The sequence below is a fragment of the Lepisma saccharinum genome, chromosome 28 (assembly GCF_977018435.1).
Source record: "Lepisma saccharinum chromosome 28, izLepSacc3.1, whole genome shotgun sequence".
Lineage (NCBI taxonomy): Eukaryota > Metazoa > Arthropoda > Insecta > Zygentoma > Lepismatidae > Lepisma > Lepisma saccharinum.
Genome location: NC_139256.1, coordinates 35,636,710 through 35,662,770, shown reverse-complemented (window position 1 = coordinate 35,662,770; position 26,061 = coordinate 35,636,710). Strand labels below are relative to the sequence as shown.

The window sequence follows — 26,061 nt, the reverse complement described above, 5'->3', positions numbered from 1 at the left end:
AACCCTCTTCAACTCTAAAATTAAGAATCAAAATACGATTTTTTTATTATTATTATTATTTTTTTTGAAAAAGTTAAGTACAACAGGACATGAGTTTTGTTGGGATAATATAATATGGGAACTGGACTAACTATTTGCAATACCATTTCTGCACTAACTTCTAACGTTATGTAGAAACTTCTTTGTAAAAAAAAAAAGGTCCATTTGACCTTTTTCAGAAATCATTTTCTTAAAAACACCCATTTCTTAATTTCTGAAAATTGTACAATATAGTCTTTGGTTACTGTACTTGCAGGAGGTGCAATCAGACCAGGCATTATTTTTGTGTGTAACTGGGGAGAATTTTTTTAAAGAAATGTCCTCCATGTTCCATAACTTCTTGGGCTTTTACTGTAAAATATGTTGCACTGGCAACACTGTTTCTGACTGCTGCTTATCGGGAAACCTGTAGAGCATCAAATATGTTCCTGGTAACATTTTGTGCGTGCATGCATGCTTCCTCGTGTGCACGCGTGTGTGTAGTGGTGGTGAACTACTTAAAATAGGCTCATTCCACACCATTTCAAACAATCCTTGTTGCATCATAATTTTTAAAAATAGTCATTATTTATTAACTTATTTCTATATCCTTCAAGTGTTTAAAAATCAGGCTTGCATGTATATCTGCCCCATTTTTTATTTGCTGCAAGCGGTGATTTTCCAGTTTTCAGACGTTCATGAAAATCTCATTCCTTGCATTGAGATGAAATGGCCCTACTTGTAAACTTAAGTGGGTCAGCATTGAATAAACCCAACCACAATTACTACTTTGCCCTATGAATAAAGTCACCTCTGCCAAAGTAAATGGATAATGATCTTCAATTTAGGCTTGCAAATAGTAAGAGAAAACCTCTGCTTCATTATTAGTCCTTTATTATCATCTCTACATAATTTCGTCAAACAATTTATGTGAATTCTAAAGTGTGTATTGTCCATACACGTACGATACCATCACTAATTTCTCCTACTAATGAGGAACACCTTCAAATATATATCTACCTGTACATTGGAAACACATAATGTATATGTAGAAATAGCCAAAAACTCAAGTATCCATTTTCCGGATCATTTCTGGACTGGCTGCTACAGTGCAGCAGGGACGCAGGATCCTCCTGAGTGTGGACCACTTTCTTTCGACATTGCACTTTGTGTCGGATCTCCGTTTTGAGCTCTGCTGGGTTTTCTACATTTTTCCCTAAGCAGTTGTCACCACGTGATTTTTGTGGAATTTGTTTGAAGTTCTTTTCGTTTTCACCAGCTTCATTTTTATTTTCTCCTTCATATCTTTACCACTTGCAAGCTCCTCCTACTCTATGCATCGACTGCATCATTCTGCAGGTGTCCTTACTCACCACTGGATCTGTCTTTATGTAGAGAAGTCTGCTTGTTATTATCCCTTCTCACTGGATGTAAGGAAACCCTTTGTGGGTAGAAATCATCATAGTTGTTTCTTTTCTCAAGTTTGGTTAGAGAATAACTTGTTATTTTAATTGGTTCATTCTCACTGAGAGGAACCAATCCAGGAAGTGCATATTCCGCAGGGAAAGATTTTTTGAAGTTTCTCTTCTTTTCTGCACTTCCCTTTCTCTCACAAAGCTAGCTTGTCTAGTTTGTCCTGGTTGATATTAAAAACTGTGTCATCGGTTAATGTTCCTATCATTGTTTGGGTATAAAACCCTTCACCATTTGTTTTTTCTGCTTGTGCAGTACCTGTCTCATTCTTAATCTGTCTCTCCAGAGTGACTGAAGAAAGATTGTTTCTGTCGTTGTTCGTTGCAGCAAGCGTGTTACCAGCTGGACCATCAGCATTGGTTGACAGTGAACTGGGACCACGCTGTTACCCTTTGCATCTTGATAAGAATAAGACACTGAAGGTTTACGTCGCACTGTACCACCTAGGGTAGCTTCAGTGGTTGCAGAACTAGAAGTAAATCTACTAGATTTATCAATTGCCTCATCTATGTGTCTTTTTCTGATATGATTTGTTCTCTCAACTTCTTGGTAAGCATCGCACAATGTCTCTGGGTAGTCCAGTCTGTTTTGAAATCTGCTGAATAAGATGGTCCATCAGCATTTTCAACTGGTGGCAAAGAATGAGCCGCCCCCATAGCCATTCTTCTGCCGTCTATTCCTTTGTTGCTCGTTTCTTAGTATCGCTGTATACCCTTTCCAGAGCATGTACACTTGCTGTTGAAGAGTTTGTGATATCCGAAATGGACTTATGAATCAAAGTTTGTCCTGGTTGAATGTGACTTTCTTCTAGTTCAACTTGATGCTGAGGTGGATTATTTATTTTCTTTGATTCCTGATGCTTTTTGTTCTGAGATTTACGTGCTTCTGTAGTTGTGTCTGTATGCTTTTTTTGAGCAGACTTGAGTTGTACATTCTGCACCACAGTAGTGGTACACATGTTGGTACTATGCATGTTTCAACGAACAGAAAGCCCCCAATACTGTTCGTCGATTATTCACCACTGTGGTTGGTACCTGCTCACACTCTGTTGACTGTGACCCTTGTGCTAAGTGATATTTGTGGTCTTTCTGATTTGAAACGGTCACCTTGTTACTCTCAGCTTTGTCCATAACTACATCAATAAAAGTGTAATCTCTTTTGCTCTCACCTTTCAGCTCTGATTGCAATCCACTTTGAGTCGATTCTGGATGCACTGACGATTTGTTCTTATTCTCACGATGATTTATTTCACTTGAAATGCATCTATGCAGCATGCATTTGTCTTCAAAGCCTATGTCTTTCCTGTTCAATGTGTGATATTTACACAGTTCTACTTCCATATAGTGTCCTTTCTTCATTGATATCTTTGTCTTTTTGAGACTTTATCCTGGTCGGTGTTATGAGAATCGGATCTCTCGAAATAGATGCATGTGGATTCGCTTGCATCAATTCTTTCAAACTTCTTTTGTTTTGGTGATTATGGTTGCCTTCCAATGCCCTTTGACCTGTTGATCTACTTTGCTCATCTTCATTTCTTTCTACACTCTCTTGCCATTTCTCCTTAAAGTTTCCTTGTTCATTTTCCTCACGTGACACCATTGCATGTCTGCTGGCTCTCTTCAGCATCCATGCTGGCATCGTGAACTTAACTGACTTGTGAGAAAAATGACCCTTTGTTAAATGAGAAACTCTTGAACAATTTTTCTTTGTTCTTTTTCTTAGCTTCAGACGAGAGGAAAGAAGTTTCTCTAAGTGTTGAAGTCTCGCAGTGTTTTGCAACACAGTACACCCAAATGATTCAACAAGTGTCAAGAGTTTATATATTATAGACGAAGTAAAATCGAGTGGCATCTGACCACGTGCATCCAACATATTCTTCAATGTAGTATCTGATATGAATATTCCATCCGTTGTACCATCCCATTCATCCTCGTTCCTTAATGCACTGTCTGATTCATCATTATTACGTTGTATGGACGATGTTGGGTTTCCAACTTTCCTAACTTTCATATTATCCAAAATTTCATTTTGACTCATTTATTTGCCTTTTTATGTCATCGTTAGAGCCCGGAAGTTTGGCAAAATGCCTCTTTTTATCTACTGCATATATTGATAAAATTTTTCCAGATATACGTTTCTTATGTTGTTTCGAATGTTTTGGAAGCCTTTTCATTTTGCCTATTTTGCCTATTTGGGACCCCACTGCCTATTTTTAATTATAATGCCTTTTTTTGCCTTTTTCAATGAAATTTGACATTTTTTTAAAAAAATGTGTATATAAATTATTTTTCTCCCAAAAAACGTTGTTGGCATTTATTTTTCTTCCGTTTATTATGTGAATAATTTTTGCCTTATTTAAGCAATATTGAACTCGCACATGTTTCAACATTGCTGAAGGAGAAAAGTGTGAGAAAAAAGTATTTCATGCTGAGTCAGGATATTGCCTTTCGGTTAACATTTCTTGTGCATGATTGACTGCTGAAGTGGACAGGTTGATTTCGAACACAAAGAAAATATTTCTGAAATCTCCCTCTCGAACCCGAAAATTTCAGGAAGTTGTGATTGAGCTTAGTTTCCTCAGCAACCAGTCTTGACGAGATAGGGAACCTGGATATCAGCAGCTATATATTATGCTAACAACCTTCAAAAAATCAGTGAGGTGATCGATGCTCTTCCAGAAAATGAAGCGGCTTCAATTCGTGAAGTGAAAAAACTCCTGTGCTATTCAAGTTTACTTTTGCACATTATGGTGCATTGCCAGAGACAATTACAATTATAGCATCCATGAAAATCTTCGAGGAATCTATGCAGCAGATGATGGAAGTGCCAGGAGAAAAGGGGTGAGCTGTTGCGGAAAAGTGCTAACGGGTAGTGAGTGCAAATGAGGACTTGAAACAATTGAAAACAATTTGTGATATTCTAAAAGGTGAAAATGCTGTTACCAAATTAGTCCAGCTACATTAGCTTGTTATATGTATGCTCCAATAACTTCTGTCGAAGTAGAAAGATCATTTTCTATTATGAAGAAACATTCTCTCTGACAGACGACTATCGATGAATGTTTAGAACTTAAAAAGCACCTTGTAGTTATGTGCAATCAAGACGGAGAAAATTGAAATGCTCTTCCCAATTTAGATTTTAACATTTTGCCAGAAATTATAGATAAAAGTAAGCGACTTCTAAATGTGCCTTTTTTCGGTTTATTTTGCCTTTTTTTTTTTCATTTTTAGTGCCTATTTACCACATTATAAATGCCTTTTTGCCTGCCTATTTTAACAAAAATAAATGCCTGAACTTCCGGGCTCTAGTCATCATACTTGCCATGCTGAGTGGCAAACATAGCATCGGAATCTTCTGTCCCAGACCATGACATGACCAGTTAATAGTCCATTTGAGTGTACACTTAAGTAACTCTGGTTTTCTGCCTTGCACACATGACATAGATTTTCTGATGTGCTCCTGTATTTGTCAGCCTTGTATTCGTGTGGTGAGATTTGCTTAGTCTTTCCAGAGCCTCCCTGTTTCAGTGCTTCTGGCTGTGAATATGATCCATGTGCAGTTTCAAACTTTTCCGAACTCTGAACATGGACTTCTGTGGAATAGTTAGCACTTGGATATATGTCGTCATTCTTTCATGAATGATTGCCTTCTTCCGAATATGTTCCACTAGAAATTGCTGAATATGTGTTGTCTGGCTGCTCGACCTGAGCAACCACTGTTGTCTCCATCCATGCGTGAAGAGGACTGGAGTATATTTGATGCATCGCTATCTACTGGACAGCTCACAGCTTTGTATGTTTCCCTGTGCCAAGTGGGCTACCGGCTGCAAAGCTGTCACTGTCCGTGAAATCACCCTGTTTTAAAATAGATGAAACTGTTTTTGTTGCGTGTTCCATCTTTCTTTAAACTGGCTCTGAAGAATAACCCTTTTTCTCCCTCTTATCTATATATTCTTCCAAATATGTTCCACTAGAAATTGCTGAATATGTATTGTCTGGCTGCTCCACCTGAGCAACCACTGTCATAGCCATCCGTGCATCAAGAGAACTGGAGTAAACTTGATGCAACGCTCTCTACTGGACAGCTCACAGCTTTGTATTGTGTCTGTTTCCCTGTGCCAAGTGGGCTACTGGCTACAAAGCTGTCACTGTCCATGAAATCACCCTGTTTTAAAATAGATGAAACTGTTATCGCTGCGTGTTCCATCTTTCTTTAAACTGGCTCTGAAGAATAACCCTTTTTCCCCGTCTTTGTAGCCTGTGAATGTGTGCTCTGTACAATGTCCGAGAAGGTCTGTCTTCTCTGATGATGCATTTCTGCAAGTTTCTTCTCTGCTCTCCTCTCTGGAGATATGTGGCTGTCGAGAGGAGACTCGGGATACAGTTGCTCTGTTTGGTAACAAAACATAATCGAGTTTAATTACCCACCCGCATCTAAAACCTGATTTACACATTTCTTTATATTTTCAGGCCCATATGCATTCGATACCCTGTGGAGGCACATAGTGATTCGGATCCCACTTTAAACTGTATTTCCAGTCCCAATTAGCCTTACTGTGCATAAAGTGGAGTTTAAAAAAAACCCACTAAATCACTAAATTATCAACATACGAGGCTTGTCCGGAAAGTAAAGATACAAACCAAAAATAAGGTGTAAAAGAAATGTATTGCTCGCAACTGAAGTTACACTTGATACACTGATACAGAGGCTATTTCTCCACATAAGTGCCACCATTGTCCAAACATTTGTTCAGATGCGGAACAAGTTTTTGTATCCCTGAATCGTAGAAATCCGCCGCCTGCATCTGGAACCAAGTCGTGACTTCTTCCCCGACTTCATCGTCGTCGGCAAAGTGTTTTCCACCAAGATTTCTCTTGAGGTACAGGAACAGGTGGTAGTCGCTGGGTGCAAGGTCGGGGCTGTAAGGCAGATGGTGAAGGACCTCCCATTGAAACTGTGCAAGCAGATCCTTGGTGACATTCGCTGCATGGGGGTGGGCGTTGTCATGAATAAAGCAGATTCCACTTGACAACATGCCTCTCTGTTTGTTTTGAATTGCACGTCGAAGATGTTTCAAAGTCTGGCAGTAGGTTTCAGCATTAATCGTTCTTCCAGGCAGCATGAATTCCACCATCAGAATGCCGTGACGATCCCAGAAAACTGTTGCCATCAGCTTGCGGGTAGAAATTGACGTTTTGAATTTTTTGGCTTTTGGAGAACGGGTATGGCGACACTGCAGTGACTGCTACTTGGATTAGGCGTATGGTGGAACAACCATGTTTCATCACCTGTCACAATGGAGTCCAGGAATGCATCTCCCTCTTCTGCGTAGCGAGTAAGAAAGTGCAGTGCATATCCCAGTTGTTTGGGTTTGTGTTTGTCAGTCAAATGTTTTGGGACCTGGCGTGCACACAACTTTCTATGCCCTAACCCACTCACAACTTCATGAATAGTGGTTTTCGAACTGTCAGGAAACATCACACACAATTCTCGAATTGTCACCCGCCTATTCGCACGCACCTCTGCTTCAATACGATTGCGAAGGTCGCCAGTGATCACGGACAGCCTCCCACTTCTCTCTTCATCATGAACATCACGTTGAACTTCTGGAAAGACACGGCACCATTTCGCCACATTTTGACGATTCATTACATTCCCGTAGGCAGTCACAATTTCTCGGTGGATCTCCGATGGACGCTTTCCTTGTGCGTGCAAAAACCTAATCATTGCATGCACTTCGCACTTGGCGGGATTCGGTATCACTGCTGCCATTTCCAACACGTGTTCCTAGCAGAAGACTCAGCGCAACACTGACTACTCACTCTCAATCCTCGTCGTATGGATCACGGTTACTGACAGTGTTGCCAACTTTGGTGCACATTTTTCTCCTAACGTGCAAATGTGTTTGTATCTTTACTTTCAGGACAAGCCTCGTAATTTTGTGCTTCTTTCTGGCTTGAAAATACATTGAAAGCTGATATATCAATAGATACCTCCCCTGATTTAAAAAAGAAAATTCAGCAGAACAAATGTTTCCAGTTTTCACATTCTTTGTCAAAATATCATGTTAAGACATCATGATTTTCTTTATGCTTTTGCCAGGATCTTTATGAACATTGCAAGCCCATTTTAACTATTTCTTGTTGAGTATATTTCCAACCTCTAAACCATTTATCCAGACTTCGTACATAGCCTAATTGTTAGTGTTGCCAGTGGTACCCTCCAGCTGGTGTTGATCCAGCATCACGAGGACAATTATTATGGAGCTGCTTGAAAAGAAGTGGCAGGCCCCAAGCTTGAAAGAAAGAAAACTGTTGATGGGACATGATGCAAATGCCCTGCCTGTCAGGGCTGTTGCGCTGTGGAGTTTAATTTAATGTCTAGGAGCCAACTGGGATAAGTTTTATCCCAGCAACTGTTACCTCCTTAAGGGCATGTGGGACAGTCTCCGCCCGGCTTTTCCCTCCGAGTCAGTGTTGTCAACTTAGTTCTCTTGGAGCCAGATCTGGCTCTTTCGTGCACTCATTTAGCTGTGAACTGGGTCGCCTACCCCCGTGCCCCACTATGATACCATCACTGGTTCCAGCCCACATAGTCCAACTTTTGCCATGATTATACATTTTGCATGTGACGTGATATTGTTATATTGGCTGCATCGCCGCACCCCCTCTTATATCTCCAGCTACTTTTTTATAGTGCCATGTTTGACGTGAAATTGGCATAATATTGTTATCAGGGAATCCTTTATTTTCAATTTCATACGACCATGAGATGAGTGATGTCACCGGATCTAGATGGGTGATGTCGCCAGATCTAGATGGTGAAAACTATGAATAAATTGTCATCAATTTAGAGTTAATGGTAATAGCAGTGCCCCACCCCTTTGACAACTAACATTACTCTAGAAAGCACTTTGTAAATCTAGCTCTTTGAAAGTCAGTTTTAACTCCATTTAAGGTGAAATTTAACTCTTTTATGCACACCAGGTTTGGCAACACTGCCAGGAGGTAAAGGTAAAGTGCTCCCCTGTGCTATGCACCATGCCATGAAGGTGTATAGGGGGTGTGGTGTTAGGGCCCCACACTTTCTTGATCACGGCCAAAGGTGGGGGTGATGTGATCAGCACCACGTCCCTGGCTGCCTTTACCTCCCAGAGTTTCCTCCGGGTACCCACTTTAATGCCAGCACATGTGATCTTACTTCCTGCCAAACTAGCTGCCGTTCCTTAGGCGATTCGACTGAAAGAGGCACTGTAGCATACACTATGTTGCCATTCGTCACCGGACACACCTCAAAAAGTGCTCAGGATCATCTGTACACGTCATACAGCCTATAAAAGGCGTTGCCGGTTGAGAATACACTCATACCAGCTACAGCAGTCAATATGGACAGACGACGTGAACTGAGTGAGGCGGAAAGAGGGATGATCATTGGAGCCCATAGGTTTGGGCATTCGACCCGTGAGATTTCAGACAAATTTCAGATACCCCGGTCGATAGTGAGTGATGTTATCATGAAGTGGAAGCGAGGGGGGGTCATGACATGCTGACCCAGACCCAGTAAACCGAAAATATTAACAGATCGTGACCGTCGATGCTTGAAACGTGTGGTGAAGTCAAACCGGAAGGCGTCGTTACAGATGGTGGCACAGGAGTTTCGATCGGCTTCCAGTAGTGCTGCAAGTGATCGTACTGTCTGCTGAGAGATCGTCGCACTTGGTTTTCATGGTCGCGCAGCATTTCACAAGATGCACGTCACAGCCCACAATGCGACCTGTCGGTTACAGTGGTGCAAGGAATGCCGCCATTGGACTCTCGAACAATGGAAATCTATCCTATGGAGTGATGAATCACACTACCAGATGTGGTGGTCCGATAGATGTGTGTGGGTGTGGTGTATGCCCGGTGAACGCTGTTTACAGGACTGTATCACACCCACAGTGAAATTCGGCGGAGGTGACATCATGGCGTGGTCCTGCTTTTCGTGGTATGGTCTTTGTCCTCTTGTTTTAGTTCGGGGAAACATGAATGCCGATGCGTACCAAAAAGTTCTGGACAATTCTGCGCTACCGACATTGTGGGAACAATTTGGTATTTGCCCATACCTGTTTCAGCACGACAATGCTCCATGTCATACGGCAGGCATTATCAACACGTGGTTCAAGGACATGGGTGTGCAAAAACTTGATTGGCCAGCCCAAAGTCCAGATATCAACCCCATTGAACACCTTTGGGACGAGTTGGAGCGCCACTTGAGAGCCAGGCCATGCTGCCCAACACACACCACCGAGCTCTTTGCCGCTTTGCAGGAGGAATAGGGCAATATTCCCGTCGACACGTATCGCAAATTTGTGGAAAGTCTTCCTCGAAGGGTTGCAGATGTCATTGCGGCGAAAGGTGGCCCTACACGATAGTGATATGGTGCTGCGACCAGATTAACGTACTGGTATGGGGTGTCCGGTGACGGATGGCAACATAGTGTATGTAGTGCAATAATATTGATTACAGTGGAGTTCCAATTTTACGTTCCCAGATTTTGCATTTCTCTGCATTTAAGTTTTCACCTTGATCCCCTGAAAAATGTAAAACTGAGGTTGCACTGTATACTCATTTTAATTAACAGTGAGAGAGTTAAGCAGTACTCCAGTAGATAGGTAGTTGCAATAGAATATAGAGCATGTGCTAAGGGGTGGGGCTAAAACCTACTCTACTACTACCTAGGGAATTATCATTATACATCTATCATGATTCCTTTGAAACTACTATAAATGTTTGTTATTTAAAGTACATTTTTTAAATCGTTTGTTACAATAAAATTACTTGAACTATATTCTCTACACAATTAAGATTAAAATAAAAGTGAAATACATTTCCTAAAGCTGGTATGTGAGTTCTTGTTTTCCCAGTCAATACAATGATATTATTCAATATTATTGTTCCCACCTACTTAACATGAAACTTAATAGGTGGCAAACAGCTTGGATTACATATTTGCCGCAAAAAGGGTTTAAAGTGAGGGATCCATAAATTCCTTATAGAGAGGGAGGGTGCAGATTTCATTGGCCTATACCTATTTAGTACTCATCAACATCCTTCGCTGTTTCCTGCCTCTGGCTGGATCGGCATAGAAGTCGAGCCTCTCCATTTTCTTCTGGTCTTCCACCATTCCTCTCTTTCCACAGTGTTCCAATCTTGTCCTCTTCTAACACTCTCCGCTATCTGCTCTTTCCACCGATATCTTGGTCTCCCCCTTGGCCTTATTCCCACTCCTTGTGCATGGTAAGCTCTTACTGGTAGTCTTTCTGCATCCATCCTCTTCATGTGTCCAAACCATCTCATCTGTGCCTGATCTATCCTGTCCTGAAGCTTAACCACACCCACTGTCTGTCGGATCTCCTCATTCCTTATTCTATCCCTTCTAGTCTTCCCCAATATACTCCTTAAAAATTTCATCTCCACTGCCTGCATCTTTCTTTTGTCTCTCTCGGTCGTTGTCCAAGTCTCTGCTCCATAGTAATTATTGCCACATAGTATGTGTTATATATTACTTTCTTGCATTTCTCCCTGCTCCATATTAATCTTCGAACACTTTGATATAGTCCACCACCCATTTGTCCTCTTCTATTTACCTCCTTAATTATTCTTCCACTTTTCAATTGTGCTTCCTAGGTATTTGAAACTATCCACTAACCTCAACTCTTCCGTGTATACTGTATATTCAGTACTATTAAAATGAATAGCACTACATCACTCCTTCTTAACCTACTTAACGTGCAACTTGCCAGATAGCAAATTTGCTTTCTAATCTTGCACAGTAAGGTTTATGTGTGTTATTCTGTAGAGAATAATGGTTAGACTGACCCGTGGTCTAATGCTTATAACTACTCTGAAGAACTTGGAATGATACAATGTTTAAAAATACTTTATCTTCTTCTTGCAGGGCCTTAATTTCTACATGCAGACAAAAACTGTTACCCAATTGTGGCGAGAAACTGATGTGACTCATACAAAGGCTGCTGTCTCGATGCCAGTCATGCAATAAGAGGCCGACTCTTTAATGTAAACCTTTCAAATACGTGCATTGCTTTGCTAGGATCAACATGTTTGCTTGCTACTTCTCAGGTGTTTGTATTTTGGTCATGTAAACTACATGGTGATACTGTGGGAAGAGATGATTGAAATTTGATGAGACCGTGATCAGCATAAGGCAGTCAAGTTCTGGAGCGTGTTTTTGTTTCTTTGTGTTCGTGTGGGGGGGGGGGGTAGGAGTGTGAGTACATGCATGTCTGAATGTCAAGGTATGCTCACAATACTTGTAAACTTTTGGTCAGTAGTATGCAGTACCACTGTATGAATCATTGTTAAGTATTTGTTAATGCTTTGCACTACTAGATGAAAGTAGAAGACTTTTGTATGTATTGTAATGCAATATTTTTGTAATGTGTAAATGAAACTGTCTTCCAGTTGCATCTTCTTTGTTGCATCATAGAACTTGGAACCAAGATACAAGCTTACGTATTGATATCAAATAATAAAACTGTCTTCCATTTTTGACATTCAAAATAATGTCTGTACATGGAATCAAGTTGTGCATTATATTTTGTTTACTACTAACTTGTTTAAGACATACTAAGACTGCAATTGTTATAGTGTTTGTATTGATACTAATAGTACAGGACATTCAAGTGCCATGCATTGTTTTTTAAGTTATTTTTCTGAACTTACTAATAGTTTGTTCAAACAACAACTGTGCCATCATTTTTTTTAAATACGGTTAAGTAATTTGGAAACTAGCTATTTGTGTGTCAAGATAATTAAAATTTCTTATTTTTTTATCATGTTTTCCAAGATTACATGTGTTCATTTTTGTTCTTCATTTGTATTTTTCCTTCACTTACTTTGCTTCTGCTGATAAAATCTTCTTTCCTGTCATGTAACTTCCATTCCTCTTCTATAGCAGGTAAATAATATGTAAAAGTAGTGTCAGCGCATCTGAGTTCAGCATTATTGTTAACAGTGCAATCTAAAGGATGTCAGCAACATAAGTTATGTACTAGTAAGTGTTGCAGTATCAACATTAAATTAATAACTTCCATAGCAAAAGTAACTATGCATTCCCATTTTTTATATATCTGTGTGTGCCAAAACTTTTGTTTGGTGAAATTCTGTTGTGTTTATATTAAAACTAATAATAGTAATTGTGTATAATGTAAACTGTATATTGCATGGCAAGAGCGTTATTTTATACTTGCATAAAGAATTTTGCCAAAGGTAATAGGTAAGTCTGTGTGGTTGATTTTTTGAATGAATGTTGTTTCAATGAGAATGAATTACGTATGTTAGGTGTCTTAAAAATGTGAGACTTATTTTTGAAAGTCTGTTGTACCTCTCTATTGAGAATGATAAAAGTCTTCCTATGCAAACAAAGTGTATATAAACTATAATGAGAATAAGAGTTTATGTATAATGGTTATTTTCTATTGTAATGATGAAAATTGCAGCATATAAATTCTATTGAAAACTGTTACAATCGCATCATGTTTCAATTGTAGTTGTAGGGCAAAGGCTTCCAGCTTCCTGCCAAAAGAACAGACAGTACGGGACTGGGCCAGTGAAAACCAACCATGTCATCGAACTGGCCATACTTTAACTGTCTCTGGTGTGTCGCTCCCAGGACAGGCAAGTCACTGGAGTAATGCTAATAAAGGCACATATTCCTGCAACCGGAATGTGTTATCTACATAATAAATAACCCATGGCTCGTCAGCCCTCGAAAGGGCCTTGGCCTATCTCCCGACTGCCAGTCTCCCTCCCACGATCCTACCTAGAGGTGTGGAGATCTTCAACCAGAAGTGGGGTGACGTGAGGTTAGCACATCGAACCCCCAGCCATTGTAGGAGATTTCAGAGACCAGTTTACGGTACTCACTCATAGCTCCTCAATTTCCTCACGATCTTGGTTTGCTACCAGTCCTATACACAGGCCCTGAACCCAGGCAGACTTGAACACAAGCCGTCCCGCAGTCTGAGCGCAAAGAACAGCACCGACCGCACGGCCATGGCGGAGGACATGTGTTTTCTATAAAATACTTATAAGGAAAGTGTTGACTGCATGGATCAAAAAAATATTAGAAACAAGAAATTGTATTGGCCCATGATACTTTATCTACTAAATATCTCCATGACCAATGCATGGTAGCTTTACAGACTGACTGCGAGAGGTGAATAAGATATTGCATTTACTTTACAAGATGCATTGTTCAAAACTACACGCAGTTTTATATTACTGAGCACCTCGTTGCAGGAAGACCAAGCATCAAAGTTTCAAGAATAATGCCTGAAGTGTGTTTTGATGGCATATCTCATCATTTAGAAACTTCCAAAGCAAATGCAATGTGTAAAGGCAACAAGAAAGAAATGCAAGAGGTGCAATGTTCAGAGATATTTCACGCACAAAAATAGTGTGGTGGTTTCTACACAAGGTTTATATTTTTTTGTTTTCTTGTATTTGTAGCTTTAATTTTTTTTCTTGTCAAAAATGAGCAATAATACACAGGATGTCATTTTAATGGTTCTGAAGGACCACAAAATTATAGAGAACATCAAAACAAACACTTTTCTCAGTAACATTTTTATCATTGGTGCATCCTTTTGGTGCTACAGGCATTTAAAAAAAGCCTATTTGCCGCATGTATGCGGACAACCAACCCGTCACATCTGTGATGTAATTTCCTGCAGTGAAACAGCGCATGGCAGGGTTGCAGGGTGCTTGTTGTAAAACGAAGCGATGATGTGTTCCTCGCCGACGCACCAATGATAAAAATTTTACTGAGAAAAGTTGTTGGTTTTGAGGTACTCTGTGCGTTTGTGGTGCATCTGCTTACCTAGTTGTCAAATCAACGGCCTGAGCTGACACATGCCTGCCTATCCTAGCCATCATTCCGACAGGTTGTGAAGTTTGTGCTTGTAATTCGTGTTTTCCCCAATAGATGGCATCAGTTTGCAGTCCGATTGTATCTTAGGTTTTGGAAAATGTTCTAAATTTTTCATACTGCTGCATGCAGTTGAGGCAAATTATTTTTCCAAATTTTCATACAGTGTTTTGTCTTCATTGCAATCATGGCTAATAAGAGACTGGTTCCTGATATGGCAAATGAAAACTTGCTTTTTGACAGTGATGAAGAGGAAAACCTGTATTTATGTAGTGATGATGAGAGTGACTCACAGTCTTCCAGTTTCAGTGAAAGTGATGGTGGTGTGTGGCACTTGTTACCAAGAAACCGAAACTTATACACCAAACTATGCACCAATGAAAATACAATTTACAGGTATGCCTGGTGTGAATAGTGTTGTTTTGCTATCCTTAGGGATTCTCCTTCAGCATCTGAGGTGCTAAAAAAAATTCCTCAGATGATTTTTAGGAAAGTGTCTGCTCCGAGACAACACTTATGCCAACAACAATATACATTTTGATGAAAATGGTGAGGCACAATCAAATAGTATTGATGCAAAATGGTATGCAACAACTCCCGATGAGATAAAGACATTTTTTTGTTTGTGTATTCTTCAGTTGCAGGTAAAGAAAGAAAGTTTACAAAGCTATTCGAGCGCCAGAAAAATTCCTGAAACACCCATTTTTTGCCAGTGTAATGCCTTACAACAGGTATTTGTCGATTATGCGCTATTTACATTTTGTAAATAATAATGATATTCGCCCTGGAGATAAATTAGAAAAGATTGGGCAACCCATGGAGTAGCTAAATAATAAATTTCAACAGATGTACGCTCCAGAACAAGACATTTCTATCAAGAGTGGTCAAATGTAGAGGTAGGCTTTCATTTGTGCAATACAATCCCAGCAAGAGAGCTAGATTCGGCATAAAATATTATAAAGTTGCGAATCTTGGAGCAGTTACTGCTGCCAGTTTATACAGGTAAACAAGTCTCCCAACAAAATTTACCTGAGCACGAAACAGTTGTACTTTGATGGAACCCTTGCTTCACAAAGATTACACATTGTACCTAAACAACTGGTACAACTCCCCAACACTTTGTGATAAATTGTTAGCTGCAGATACAAATGTTTTGGGTACAGTTAGTCTCAACAGGAAAAAGATTTCCAAAGAATTAAAAAGTCTGCAACTAAAGAAAGGTGAAGCCACTGCAATGTTCAGCCACAAGATGATTGTCATAAAGTGGATCGACCATAGAGCAGTATCAATGTTGTCTACAATGCACGATGATATTTACATGACTAACACATGCAAAGTAAACAGAAAAACAAAGCTGCCTATACAAATGCCAAAAGCTGTTATTGAGTACAACAGGGTATGGGTGGGGTGGACAAGATGGACCAACAACTAGCATGATTCCCAGTTATGCACCATTACCTAAAGGCCTACAAGAAGATGTTTTTTGCATGCTAGACTTGACACTATAACTTTTATGTCATGTACAGAAAGATTACACATGTGAAAAATCCAAAGTACAATGAGTTCAGACTGTTAGTGGTGGAACAAATGTTGGAGGAACTTGAACTACCTAAATATGCACGAAGAGGACACCCGTCAAGTGATACCCCCTAAGACTTCAGAGTGCCAACTGGGCTCATTTTCCTCAGCAGATTCCTCCAAATCCTGTGAAACAAAACCCATCAAGGCAGAGTAAAGTTTGTTCAGCCCACAAGAAGTAGTCCAGCAGCAGATGGGAATGTGAGAAGTGCAAGGTTGCACTACATATGCCTGATTGCTTCAAGGAATATCACACAAAACACCACTACTACAACTGGGAAGGAATAACCTGGCAGTGATGTCACTCCCTGCTAAGTCAGTGTTGCCAACTACTATGAAAGGAATCATGGCACGAGTAAGAGTACGAGCAGTAAAGATCGCGGTGCAAACTACCAATGTTCAATTTAATGTTAGCACTGCTAGATGTTTATTATGTTTGTTTATTTTAATTATTTCATATAATTCGGCTTTCAGCAAACCTTCTGCATACGGAATATTGCGAGATGACAGCCACGACTTCATTTCATCCTTCCTGCTGTTTGATGTTGGGATTTTTTCCACTAACTTGTTGTGGTACGGAGTATTGTCACACACAATAACAGAGTTTGGGGGCAGATTGGAAAGAAGTTGTTCTTCGAACCACAACATAAAATTGTTAGTGTTCATCTCCCCATGATAGTCCCCATAAGTTGTTTTTGAAAGTAGCACTAACTTCGCCCCATCCACAAATCCACTTTCACCACTGGCATGCACAATAATAAACCTGGGACCATTTTCTGTTGGCACTTTTAACCCCCCCCCCCCCCCCATCCCCGAATCTTTGGAATCCAGCCACTCTTTGGGGATAGTGTGGTGTGTGTTCACGAAACTTTCATCCATATAAATGAAAGACCGGCGGAGTTGCTCTCTGCGCGGTTTCGTTCAAGGAGTAGCTTCCTGCTTTTTACGCTGTGCTTTTTAAATCTGAACCGTAAATTTCTTATGATCATACGCAACGACCAATGTGAACCCTTAAAATAAACATTTTCTTGCAGTTCCTTCATCAGTTTATGTACGGTGACAACAATGCCTTTCGTGTATAAATCATGGATTGTTTGGCGCACAACTGCTTCATCAAAAGAATCCAGATTGGTGACACATTGCTGGGCGTTCGGTCGGTTTTTGCCCGGCGTTGGAAATGGTTTCCCCGCTCGCACTCGCAACACTTTAGTCTTTCTCCTTCAAAATTTTCCACACAGATCTTTCACTTACACCTGTCGCCACAGACGTTCTTGCGAACATCTGTGGTTTTGTTTTCATCGCAATCAAAGTACTTATACACATTGAAAACTATTTCTGTTGCATCGCCACTGCTCATTGACAAATCCAGCAAAAAAAAAAAAAAAAAAGGCTTGCAATCACTCGTTCATAGCTGCGGTTTGTTTCGAAAGACTACTGTAACAGTGTGGGGGTTTACACACCTGCATCACCCGTCTCGGAATGATTTCGATTGGTTTGCACGTCACCTTGTCGTCCACTCTAGCGAATGAGCCTTCGCTTCTGGAAGGAGAGGTGAAGTTGGGAGATGACGTCACTGCCAAGTTATTCCTTCTGCACTGTAGGTAAGTTTCTTCAACTTGTAATTCCATTATACATCTTTGCCTATTTACTATAATTATGTTTTACACTATTAGAAAATTTCATGTGGATATGGTAAATAGATTACGAGAAATTAGCATTTAAATTTAAATTCAGCACTGCAGAATCAGCGAGTGGAGAAAAAAATTAAATGGTATTTTAGAGATTCTGAAGCAACATTTAATTGGTAAGCGGATGGGTTAAAATAACACCCTGTATAATGGAAATTATAATCAGAAGTAATTGAAAAAAGTGTACTTGACCGTGCCAAAAGAAAAAAAACTTTAGTCAGAGGCCACACATTATTGGATATAGATCCCACACCTACCTTTATATTAAAAAAAAACTAATTTTCCATATTTCAAGCCTTTTAACCTTGGTGCATTAAAAAACATAAAATTGAATTGTAACTTCCATTGGATTTACTCCAAACATGTAATTCTCAACCAAAATAATTAGGATATGTATGGAAGCCGCAGTAGCTTGGTTGTCAGGGCATCTGACTACCATGTGAGACACCCAGGTTTGATCTCTGATGGGGGAGAACCGGGATTTTTTTTCCACCTGTTCAAGTGGCTCCGGCACCCATCCAGCATTGTGTAAAGTGGGTACCTGGAGGGTAAAGATGACCAGCGGCATGGTGCTGGTCACATCACCCCCACCTTCGGCCGTGATCAAGAAAGTGTAAGGCCCTAATTCCACACCCCCTATATGCCTTTATGGCATGGTGCAAAGCAAAGGGGAACACTACTTCTTTTTTCATGTACGGGAGGAAAAGTAAATTCCTACAAAGAACACATATTTGTATACAAAAACAACTGGTTTTATTTCTAACTCAAGCAAAAATATAGTTTTACTTGTTATAAATATGCTTGTAAACCTTTATATAAGCACAACCGATACTTAATAACATTATAATGACATTGCAAAACAGATCAAACATGGTTTATCTTCGTTTCTTGATGAATATGTTCAAGTATTTGCCACGAGTCATTTCTTTTGCTTCCTCAAGCCCCAGCTGATATGCAACATCATGCAGTTTTTTCACCTCAGCAATCAAACCGGCAGCTGTCAAACTTCCAAATTCTGAAACAGAATAAAGGGAAGAAGAGCCTTGACTTCCATACTAATGCAAGAAAAATTTATAAAATATGAAGAAACACTGTGTAGAAATAGGAATGAGACAGATTAATAGGCACTCAATCAGTATTGTCACACGATTTCTTGATAAACTTATCAATGAAATTATCTACAAATAGCCTGTAATTTAGTGCAAAATAGCACAGCACATACTCTTACGGACATAAACTAGGGTTGAGTCGATACGTCACTAATTTTCCAGCACTTAGGTGTTACACATGACCTTTTGTGCAGCAGTTTAAGGGGAATCTAATTATGAAAATTATGCAAAATTCGAAGTTACTTTTATTTTGCCCCAATATTGTGTCATAAATCACCTGTATTTCGTGACTGCATAACATATTTTAATATTATGATGAAATCCTTAAATATTTTGAAGCGGAAACTGTTAATTGCAGTTGAATATTCACGCACTAATAATAGTCAATATTTCAAACAATTTTAAATTGATGAAAAGATTCTCTCAGGCTACAGACCAGGTGAGTTGTTGAAAGGATTCTACACTTTCGAGAGCTAACATCTCTCTCAGGGTACTTCAGGGGAGAAGTGACACATCTACCTAGCGATTCTGGCACACCTGCATTCAATGTGGTAGGACTATTTTGAAAAGTGACAGTTTCTTATCCTATTGTACATATTTGCTAATTAAAAGATTATTAAGGTTACTTTCTGACTCTCCTATGTATTTACTTTAAAGTTTATGTGTATTATAGAAAAAAGGACACTGGTATCTGTGTATAGTGACAAGCAAGAGGCACAAACAATTTCACACATGTAATAAAGATGCAAAAAATCATATTTAGGTGAATAAATTTTGTTATATTATTGTAGTTTGCAAACATAGTGAATGGTCCCATAGCTATGTTTTTAGTTGATTTTCCATGTAACATTCACAATCGTTTTATAACTAATGTTTACATTGCTAATTTACGTATTTGCTGGCATATCAAATGCACTTTTTTCTTGTCTAAAACACAAGGTGTGGCTTACGTGCCGATAGTCAGTTATTGATTACCTTCATTTCTAGAAACTTTCTGTTCTGAAATAGACGATTTCTTGTTGAAAGTACACACACACATTACTTCATATTTAAAATACTGTAAATTCAGTGATATAGCTTTTTTCTCAAATATGTGTACGAAAAATGTGGTGCATGTTATATGCAAATTATTTCTAATTCATAGTTTTCATTCACTACTTAGCTACCTTGCAAAATACTTACGGTGCAGAAGGTTGATATCCTCATTATCCAAGCCCTGTGCCCATGGTTGGGGTGAGTTAGTGGGTGTATTGAGAGAAGCAAATTCTGATACTCCAGGTACTGTGAAAACAAAATAACATATGATAAACACATTTGCAAATACCCAATATCCATACAACATGGAAGTAATTTTAAATAATTATGTACTACAAGTTTTAAAAAATATGTTTGCGTATACACACACATGGAAAGGAAAGGCACATGTGAATAAACAAACCTCACTACACCGTATAGACTCTCTGCTTGTAGCAACACAGGAGAAGAATGCAGCACTACAACAGTTTTACCATTCATCGGACACACCTCCGGGAAGTTGAGCAGAATTCTTGCCAGGCATGGAGTGAAGACCATTCACAGACCACCACTGAAGACTAGGGGTGTGCGGGACAGAATGTTTTTGGCCGGGATGGGAATTTTTAATCCTGACATTCGGGATGGGAAAAATTTTCCATTTCCTGACAAAATCGGGAATTTTTCGGGACCGGAAATGTTCGAAATTTCCCGAATCAACTTAAGTGGTTATTTTGCATTTCTGGAATAAAAACAAACAATTTCCGATAAGTTCCAGACACTTGCAATGCAGAAAACGTTGAGAATTTAACAACTTTTTAAAATGACCATTCGGTATTACCTGATCCCGGTCCCAACTTTTTGGGATCCTGCACACCCCGCTCAGTAATAGACGACCTGGAACTCCGTATTCCAGGAGTATACTGTATACCATGTGAATGTGGGACACCATATATAGAACAAACAGGATGCAACATGAGATTATTCCAACCAAAAAATTCAGGACAAGCAGAACACAGCATCACTGAGGGCCTCAGGATTTTATTTGTAGATACCAAAATCATAGTCAAATGTGCCGGATACTGGGACCAATGAGCAAAGGACGCCATACCTAGTCATTTCCCAGGAAAGCACAAATCTCAAGATCATGAGACTCCAGCTCAGTCTGGAACCCACTTCTCGCTAAATGCACAATATCCGGCAATAAAATACCAGAATCCAAAGTGAACCAATAAGAAGACAGTGTCCAAGCTCTGCCCCATCATGGTCATATATTTAACCTTACTGGTCTCCAATTCTTATGCAGAAAGAGATTAATAAAAGTTAGATTCTAAGAAACGCTGTGTGTATATTTGTTTAAGTTCATCACTCAAATGTAATTCACAACATTTAGTACTATCTTTCTCGTGTAATGTATTGAGTGAAACAACTATTTTTTTATTGTTGTTGTTAAGTTAAGCAGAACACTTTAGAAAGGACATTATCACTGTCAAACCAGATAAATTTTGACAAATAAATGGGTAAAAAAACATTATGTTTGATGGATCACAAGAGTGATCCACACAACCAAAGTCAAGTACTTTTTCTGCATGACCACTGCAGTGTTACAACGTAACATACTCGTACAACATTAATCATAAATACAAAAACTTCATTACTTTATAACCACTTACTCTGTTCTGGCCATAATTCAGGAGATGCTCTATCCAATTTCTCCGAGCTCAACAAACTTTCCAAATCAATCAACGAATCTAAAATTTAAAAAGAAAAATGCAAGTTATAAGTATTCGTCATAAATAAATGAATGCTCTTCTTAAGTTTTATATCCAGACATTTGAATAGTTATTAATATATTTTTGGAGTGACTATCTTCACCAGGTGGTGAAGCTATTTTCACCAAATTTTAAACTGTGCGTCTGCATCATCTACAACCTGACCTGGCTTGCTACACGAATGTTTGTACTATTGTTTCGTTGTTGATGTGTATGAACCTTACGTCAGTTTGCATTTATTTTCATGCAGCAGACTAGTATTTTTTTCTGCATGCCATGGAGTTGGAAAAATACCGCAAGGTGTTCTGATATGGACTGGTGCTGCTAACATTTCACATAACATAAGTATGAAGGGGTATTATGCTCCTAAATGCTTTCATTCTTAGCTTAGGCAGGCCAGGTTTAGGGCAATTAGCATTAAAATTACTTCAGAACACCTGATCATGTAATTTCTGGTCTTCTGCACTTTCTGCTATTCTCACCACTTGGCGACGGCAGTAGTTGCACCCACTTTTCATTTCAAATAACTTCTTAACAGTAAGTTCTGCAACAGTACCAATTAATATACTGCTGGACAAAAAAAACGGACCCCTTAATATTTGACATCTGAATTGCAATTACTAAAAAAAGTAAAAAATCCTAGGAATGCCACTAAGTCGTTAATTTTAATATGTTTTCTGTTGAATATATTCAGGTTTTCTTATTTCCAATAATTTCTGCAACATTTAGTTAGCCTTCGAATCAGAATTTATGTGTTATCACAAAAAATGCAAGTGTCCGGTTATTTTGTCCAGCAGTGTATAATAAGGAAGTAAGATAAAAGACAATTTTATGGTATAATTCAACTAATTACTTTTGCTGGTGAAAATAGCCACATATGCTATTCTCAGCACGTGGCAAAAATAGTGCTACATGCTATTCTCACCACCTGGAGGAAATAGTCACAGCCAATATTTTAATTATTAGAAAGTAAAACAAATTTTAAAAAACACTTAAAAAATGATCCAGTATTAATGAAAAAGAACGCTTTAAAATGTTTTAATAATATATGCTCAGAAAACCTAATCGTGAATGGATTTAAAGTTTAAAGTCTTATCATACAATAAGAGGTCAAGCCTTACAATACATTCGCAAATATGAGTGCCCATTCGGGCACTGAAAAAATGAAAACCAACCTAAAATCTGGTTTAACTGAGCTTTTAAATGTACAAAAAAAAAAACTCCAAAAGAATACGCCTACATACACTTTTTTCGGTAACAGTTCGGTATATCGGAGACACATTTCTTAATTTTTACAGAAGAAACTACTTATGGAAACAAGTTTCTCTAAGGTTTCCAACATTCGTCGAGGTATTTTCTTTCATCGTGGAATATATTTGACCGGGTAATCATGTATTTTTCAAGAGAAATATCTCACCGACGCACAAGTGCCATTGCTTTTGCTACGTGAACCGGATGCTGCATACGTTTGGTGATGTAACCCCCTGTCTGTGTTTCAAACCCCCTTTTTTTAACGATGCTTGTCTAACCTAACCTTATCGGAAATGGTTTGTGGGGCTATCCGTCAGCTACCCGTGCATAATGTACAAATTGCACACGTGACGAACATGATAGTAAGTATTTTTCGGTGAAGGAGATTGGAACACAGTACTACTTTCATTTACTCAAAGCACCTATAACTCATTTAGTTCATCCTTTTTAAGATTGCTACTTACTTATTCTGCACTGCAGAACATTCTATAAGGTGTAATTATGAATTTCTCACAAAAATAATTTCAATTTTTCATATTACGAGTAATTATTATTGTTTGTTTCTTTGCTTGTGTGACACAATATGGCACGAGCGTTTTTGATCATCGCGCGTCGTGCTTGTGTTTCGTCGAGTGACGCAGTGTTTCCAACCTTCTAAACCAAAACATGCCTACTTCCTGTGTGGCCCCACAAACCATTCACGGGAAGGTTAGGTTAGGCAAGCATAGCTAAAATTTGGGGTCACGTCGTCATCATGAAAAAACACAGGGTGGTTGGAAATAATGACATTGGGTTACATCATCAAGTGCACGGAACATCCGGTTCGTACATGGAAGCAATGGCAATTGCAATATTTTTTATATATAAAAACATGAATTATTGCTAAAAAAGATGATGTGAAATATTGTGGGTAACATTATCGTATGAGGGAAACGGATTACTTCAAATTTACAGGAGAAAGTACTTACGGAAATCATTTTCTTTAGCATTGTGGAAGTTCCTGAATGTAGAACTGATCCATTTTAATGTGAATACGTGTTGTTTTCTGCGAAAATCTCTGTCCGACATGCTGTTTCTGCTCCCGCCATTTGCTTTCTGCACGAGAGTGCAATGTTCCGTGTGTTAAGATGATGCAACCCCGTAGTCAGTGTTTCAGCCTCGCCGTGTTTTCACTAGAACACGATGTGTCGAGTATTTTTAATTTTTTTTTTTAACTATGCTTGCCTAACCTAACTTAACCTAACCTTTTGGAAAATGGTTTTTGGGGCTAACATCAATGGTTTGTGGGGCTAACGTCAATGGTTTGTGACGTATTAGCATAATTTCAAATCCGGGCACGAAAGTAGATATTTTCCGGTGAACGAGGTTGCAACACTGCATAAATCGACAAAACACTCTCAGAACACCCCCTAAACCAGTACACTATCACGGCCATAATGTGTTACAGATTCGAAACAACACGTAACAGTAAGTACTCGTAAATAGAAGAAATAGACATTGACATGCATTATTTCACTTTAGGAAATGTTCCACATTCGAAAATAACACGTTAGCAATGTTAAAAAGTCCGAAATATATGATTCGTACGTGTTTCCCTCATACGATAATAGTACCAAATTGTGTTTTTATTCGTGTAAAAAAGCATAATGGCACCTTGAACTATGTTCCGCAATACACAATTGTTAAGTACGAACCATGCGAAACGCAAAATATCCGATTTTAATGGGTCTCCGATATACCGAACTGTTACCCTTATTTCAGTACGATCTTTGGTAAAAATCCTACCTCGTTTAAGATGCCCATACCTCTGTCATATTTCGTATATAAACGTCAAGTGGTTGTATTAAAGCAAACTCGAACACTAGGCGCAGTTTGTAAATCAAAATCATTGTTGATCCAATCAAGGTAATTCATTGCGTCAACGTTGGGGAAAATGAACAGCTTCCTTCACGCTTAACAATTCAATAAAACAAGGGTAGTTACGGTAATATTGTAAGCTTCATTTATAGAAACGTTATATTACTAGATACATGAAATGAAAGCAACGCCAATGACGAAAGACCATATTTTTTACCTGATTGAAGTTTCCCGGTTTGACCGTCAGCCATGTTGTTCATTTTCTGCTTTGTGCAAAGTGTTGCAGAATCGATTGGATTATCTTTTCCCACTGATTAGGAAAAACACCGCAGTAAAAAAAATGGGAACAAAATGCATGGAAGAACGTAGGAATGAAATATATACAGGGTGAACAGAAACTATAGGGACAAACTTCAGGAGGTGAGTCCTGACAGGTAAAGGAACAAAAAAGTTCATTTCATTCAACATATGTCTGGAAATGGACAGTGGACTTTCATCCATGTTACAACATGTGTTCAAAGTGGCCTCCATGGGATGCAATGGAAGTGTCCCCACACGTCGCATCATGCATTTCCTCACTCGTTAGAATGTTCCAGCCTGTACCCGAATAGCGTCACGGGCTACAATGACATGATGTTCAAGGGTCTGCACATCAGGAACTGGCTCAGCATACACAACACTTTCCAGATGCCCCCCCCCCCGTAAAAATCAAGGGGGTTTAAATCTGGTAATCGAGCGGGCCATGCCATAGAGCCTCCTCATCCGATCCATCTTCTGGGGAAGATGATGTTGAGGTGTTGACGAACAATAATGCGGAAGTGGGCTGGCGCTCCATCATGCATCAGCCACATTACCTGTTGTATTGCCAAAGGCACATTCTGAAGCAAAAGAGGCAGAGTGTTCTGCAGGAAATCCAGATACGTCTGTGCGTTAAGGCGTTGTGGAAGAGCATATGGTCCAAGTAGGTGGTCGCCAATAATCCCTGCCCAAACATTGATGCTGAACCATTGCTGATGAGACGATTCAATCATTCCCCGAGGATTGGCTATACCACAGATGCCGATTGTGTAGGTTGACGATGCCATCTCTACCAAAGGTTGCTTCATCGGTGAAGAGGACTGACGACAGAAATTCCAATATGGTGGTGGCCTGTTGCAAAAACCAGCGATAAAACCATTCCCTTGCAGGAAAATCGGTAACAGTTCCTTATATCGGAGACACAATAAAATTGGATATTTTGTGTTTCGCATGGTTCGTACTTACCAATTGTGTATTGCGGAACACAGTTCAAGGTGCCATTATGCTTTTTACACGAAAACAAACACAATTTTTCACATACAAAGTGATTTCTTTGATTCCTATTTTCGCTTCTGT

At 39.2% G+C, this 26,061-nt stretch overlaps 2 protein-coding genes across 3 annotated transcripts in view; one reads left to right on the top strand and one right to left on the bottom strand.

The window, feature by feature from the left end:
• LOC145981080 (putative methylmalonate-semialdehyde/malonate-semialdehyde dehydrogenase [acylating], mitochondrial) overlaps positions 1-13,020 on the top strand; it is a 49,277-nt gene extending 36,257 nt beyond the window's left edge. For both annotated transcript variants that reach the window (XM_083114208.1, XM_083114207.1), the window contains exon 11: positions 11,431-13,020. In XM_083114208.1, coding sequence (XP_082970334.1) covers positions 11,431-11,532 — 102 coding nt within the window. In that variant the 3' untranslated portion in view covers positions 11,533-13,020. The remainder of the gene's footprint in view (positions 1-11,430) is intronic.
• A 5,403-nt stretch (positions 13,021-18,423) lies between these two features.
• lin-52 (DREAM core complex component lin-52) lies at positions 18,424-25,124 on the bottom strand. The gene is made up of 4 exons (XM_083113727.1): positions 24,905-25,124; positions 21,481-21,558; positions 19,979-20,077; positions 18,424-18,702 (listed from the first exon to the last, which is right to left on the bottom strand). Exons 1-4 carry the CDS (start codon positions 24,945-24,947, stop codon positions 18,563-18,565), a joined length of 360 nt encoding a protein of 119 aa, XP_082969853.1. The 5' UTR covers positions 24,948-25,124; the 3' UTR covers positions 18,424-18,562.
• Positions 25,125-26,061: the final 937 nt, after the last annotated feature.

Coding starts and splice junctions, on each gene's coding strand:
- lin-52 (XM_083113727.1), bottom strand. CDS start 24,947: ATGAACAACATGGCTGACGGTCAAACCGGGAAACTTCAATCAG. Junction 21,559..24,904: donor AACCGGGAAACTTCAATCAG/GTAAAAAATATG, acceptor TTTAAATTTTAG/ATTCGTTGATTGATTTGGAA. Junction 20,078..21,480: donor TGAATTATGGCCAGAACAGA/GTAAGTGGTTAT, acceptor TTGTTTTCACAG/TACCTGGAGTATCAGAATTT.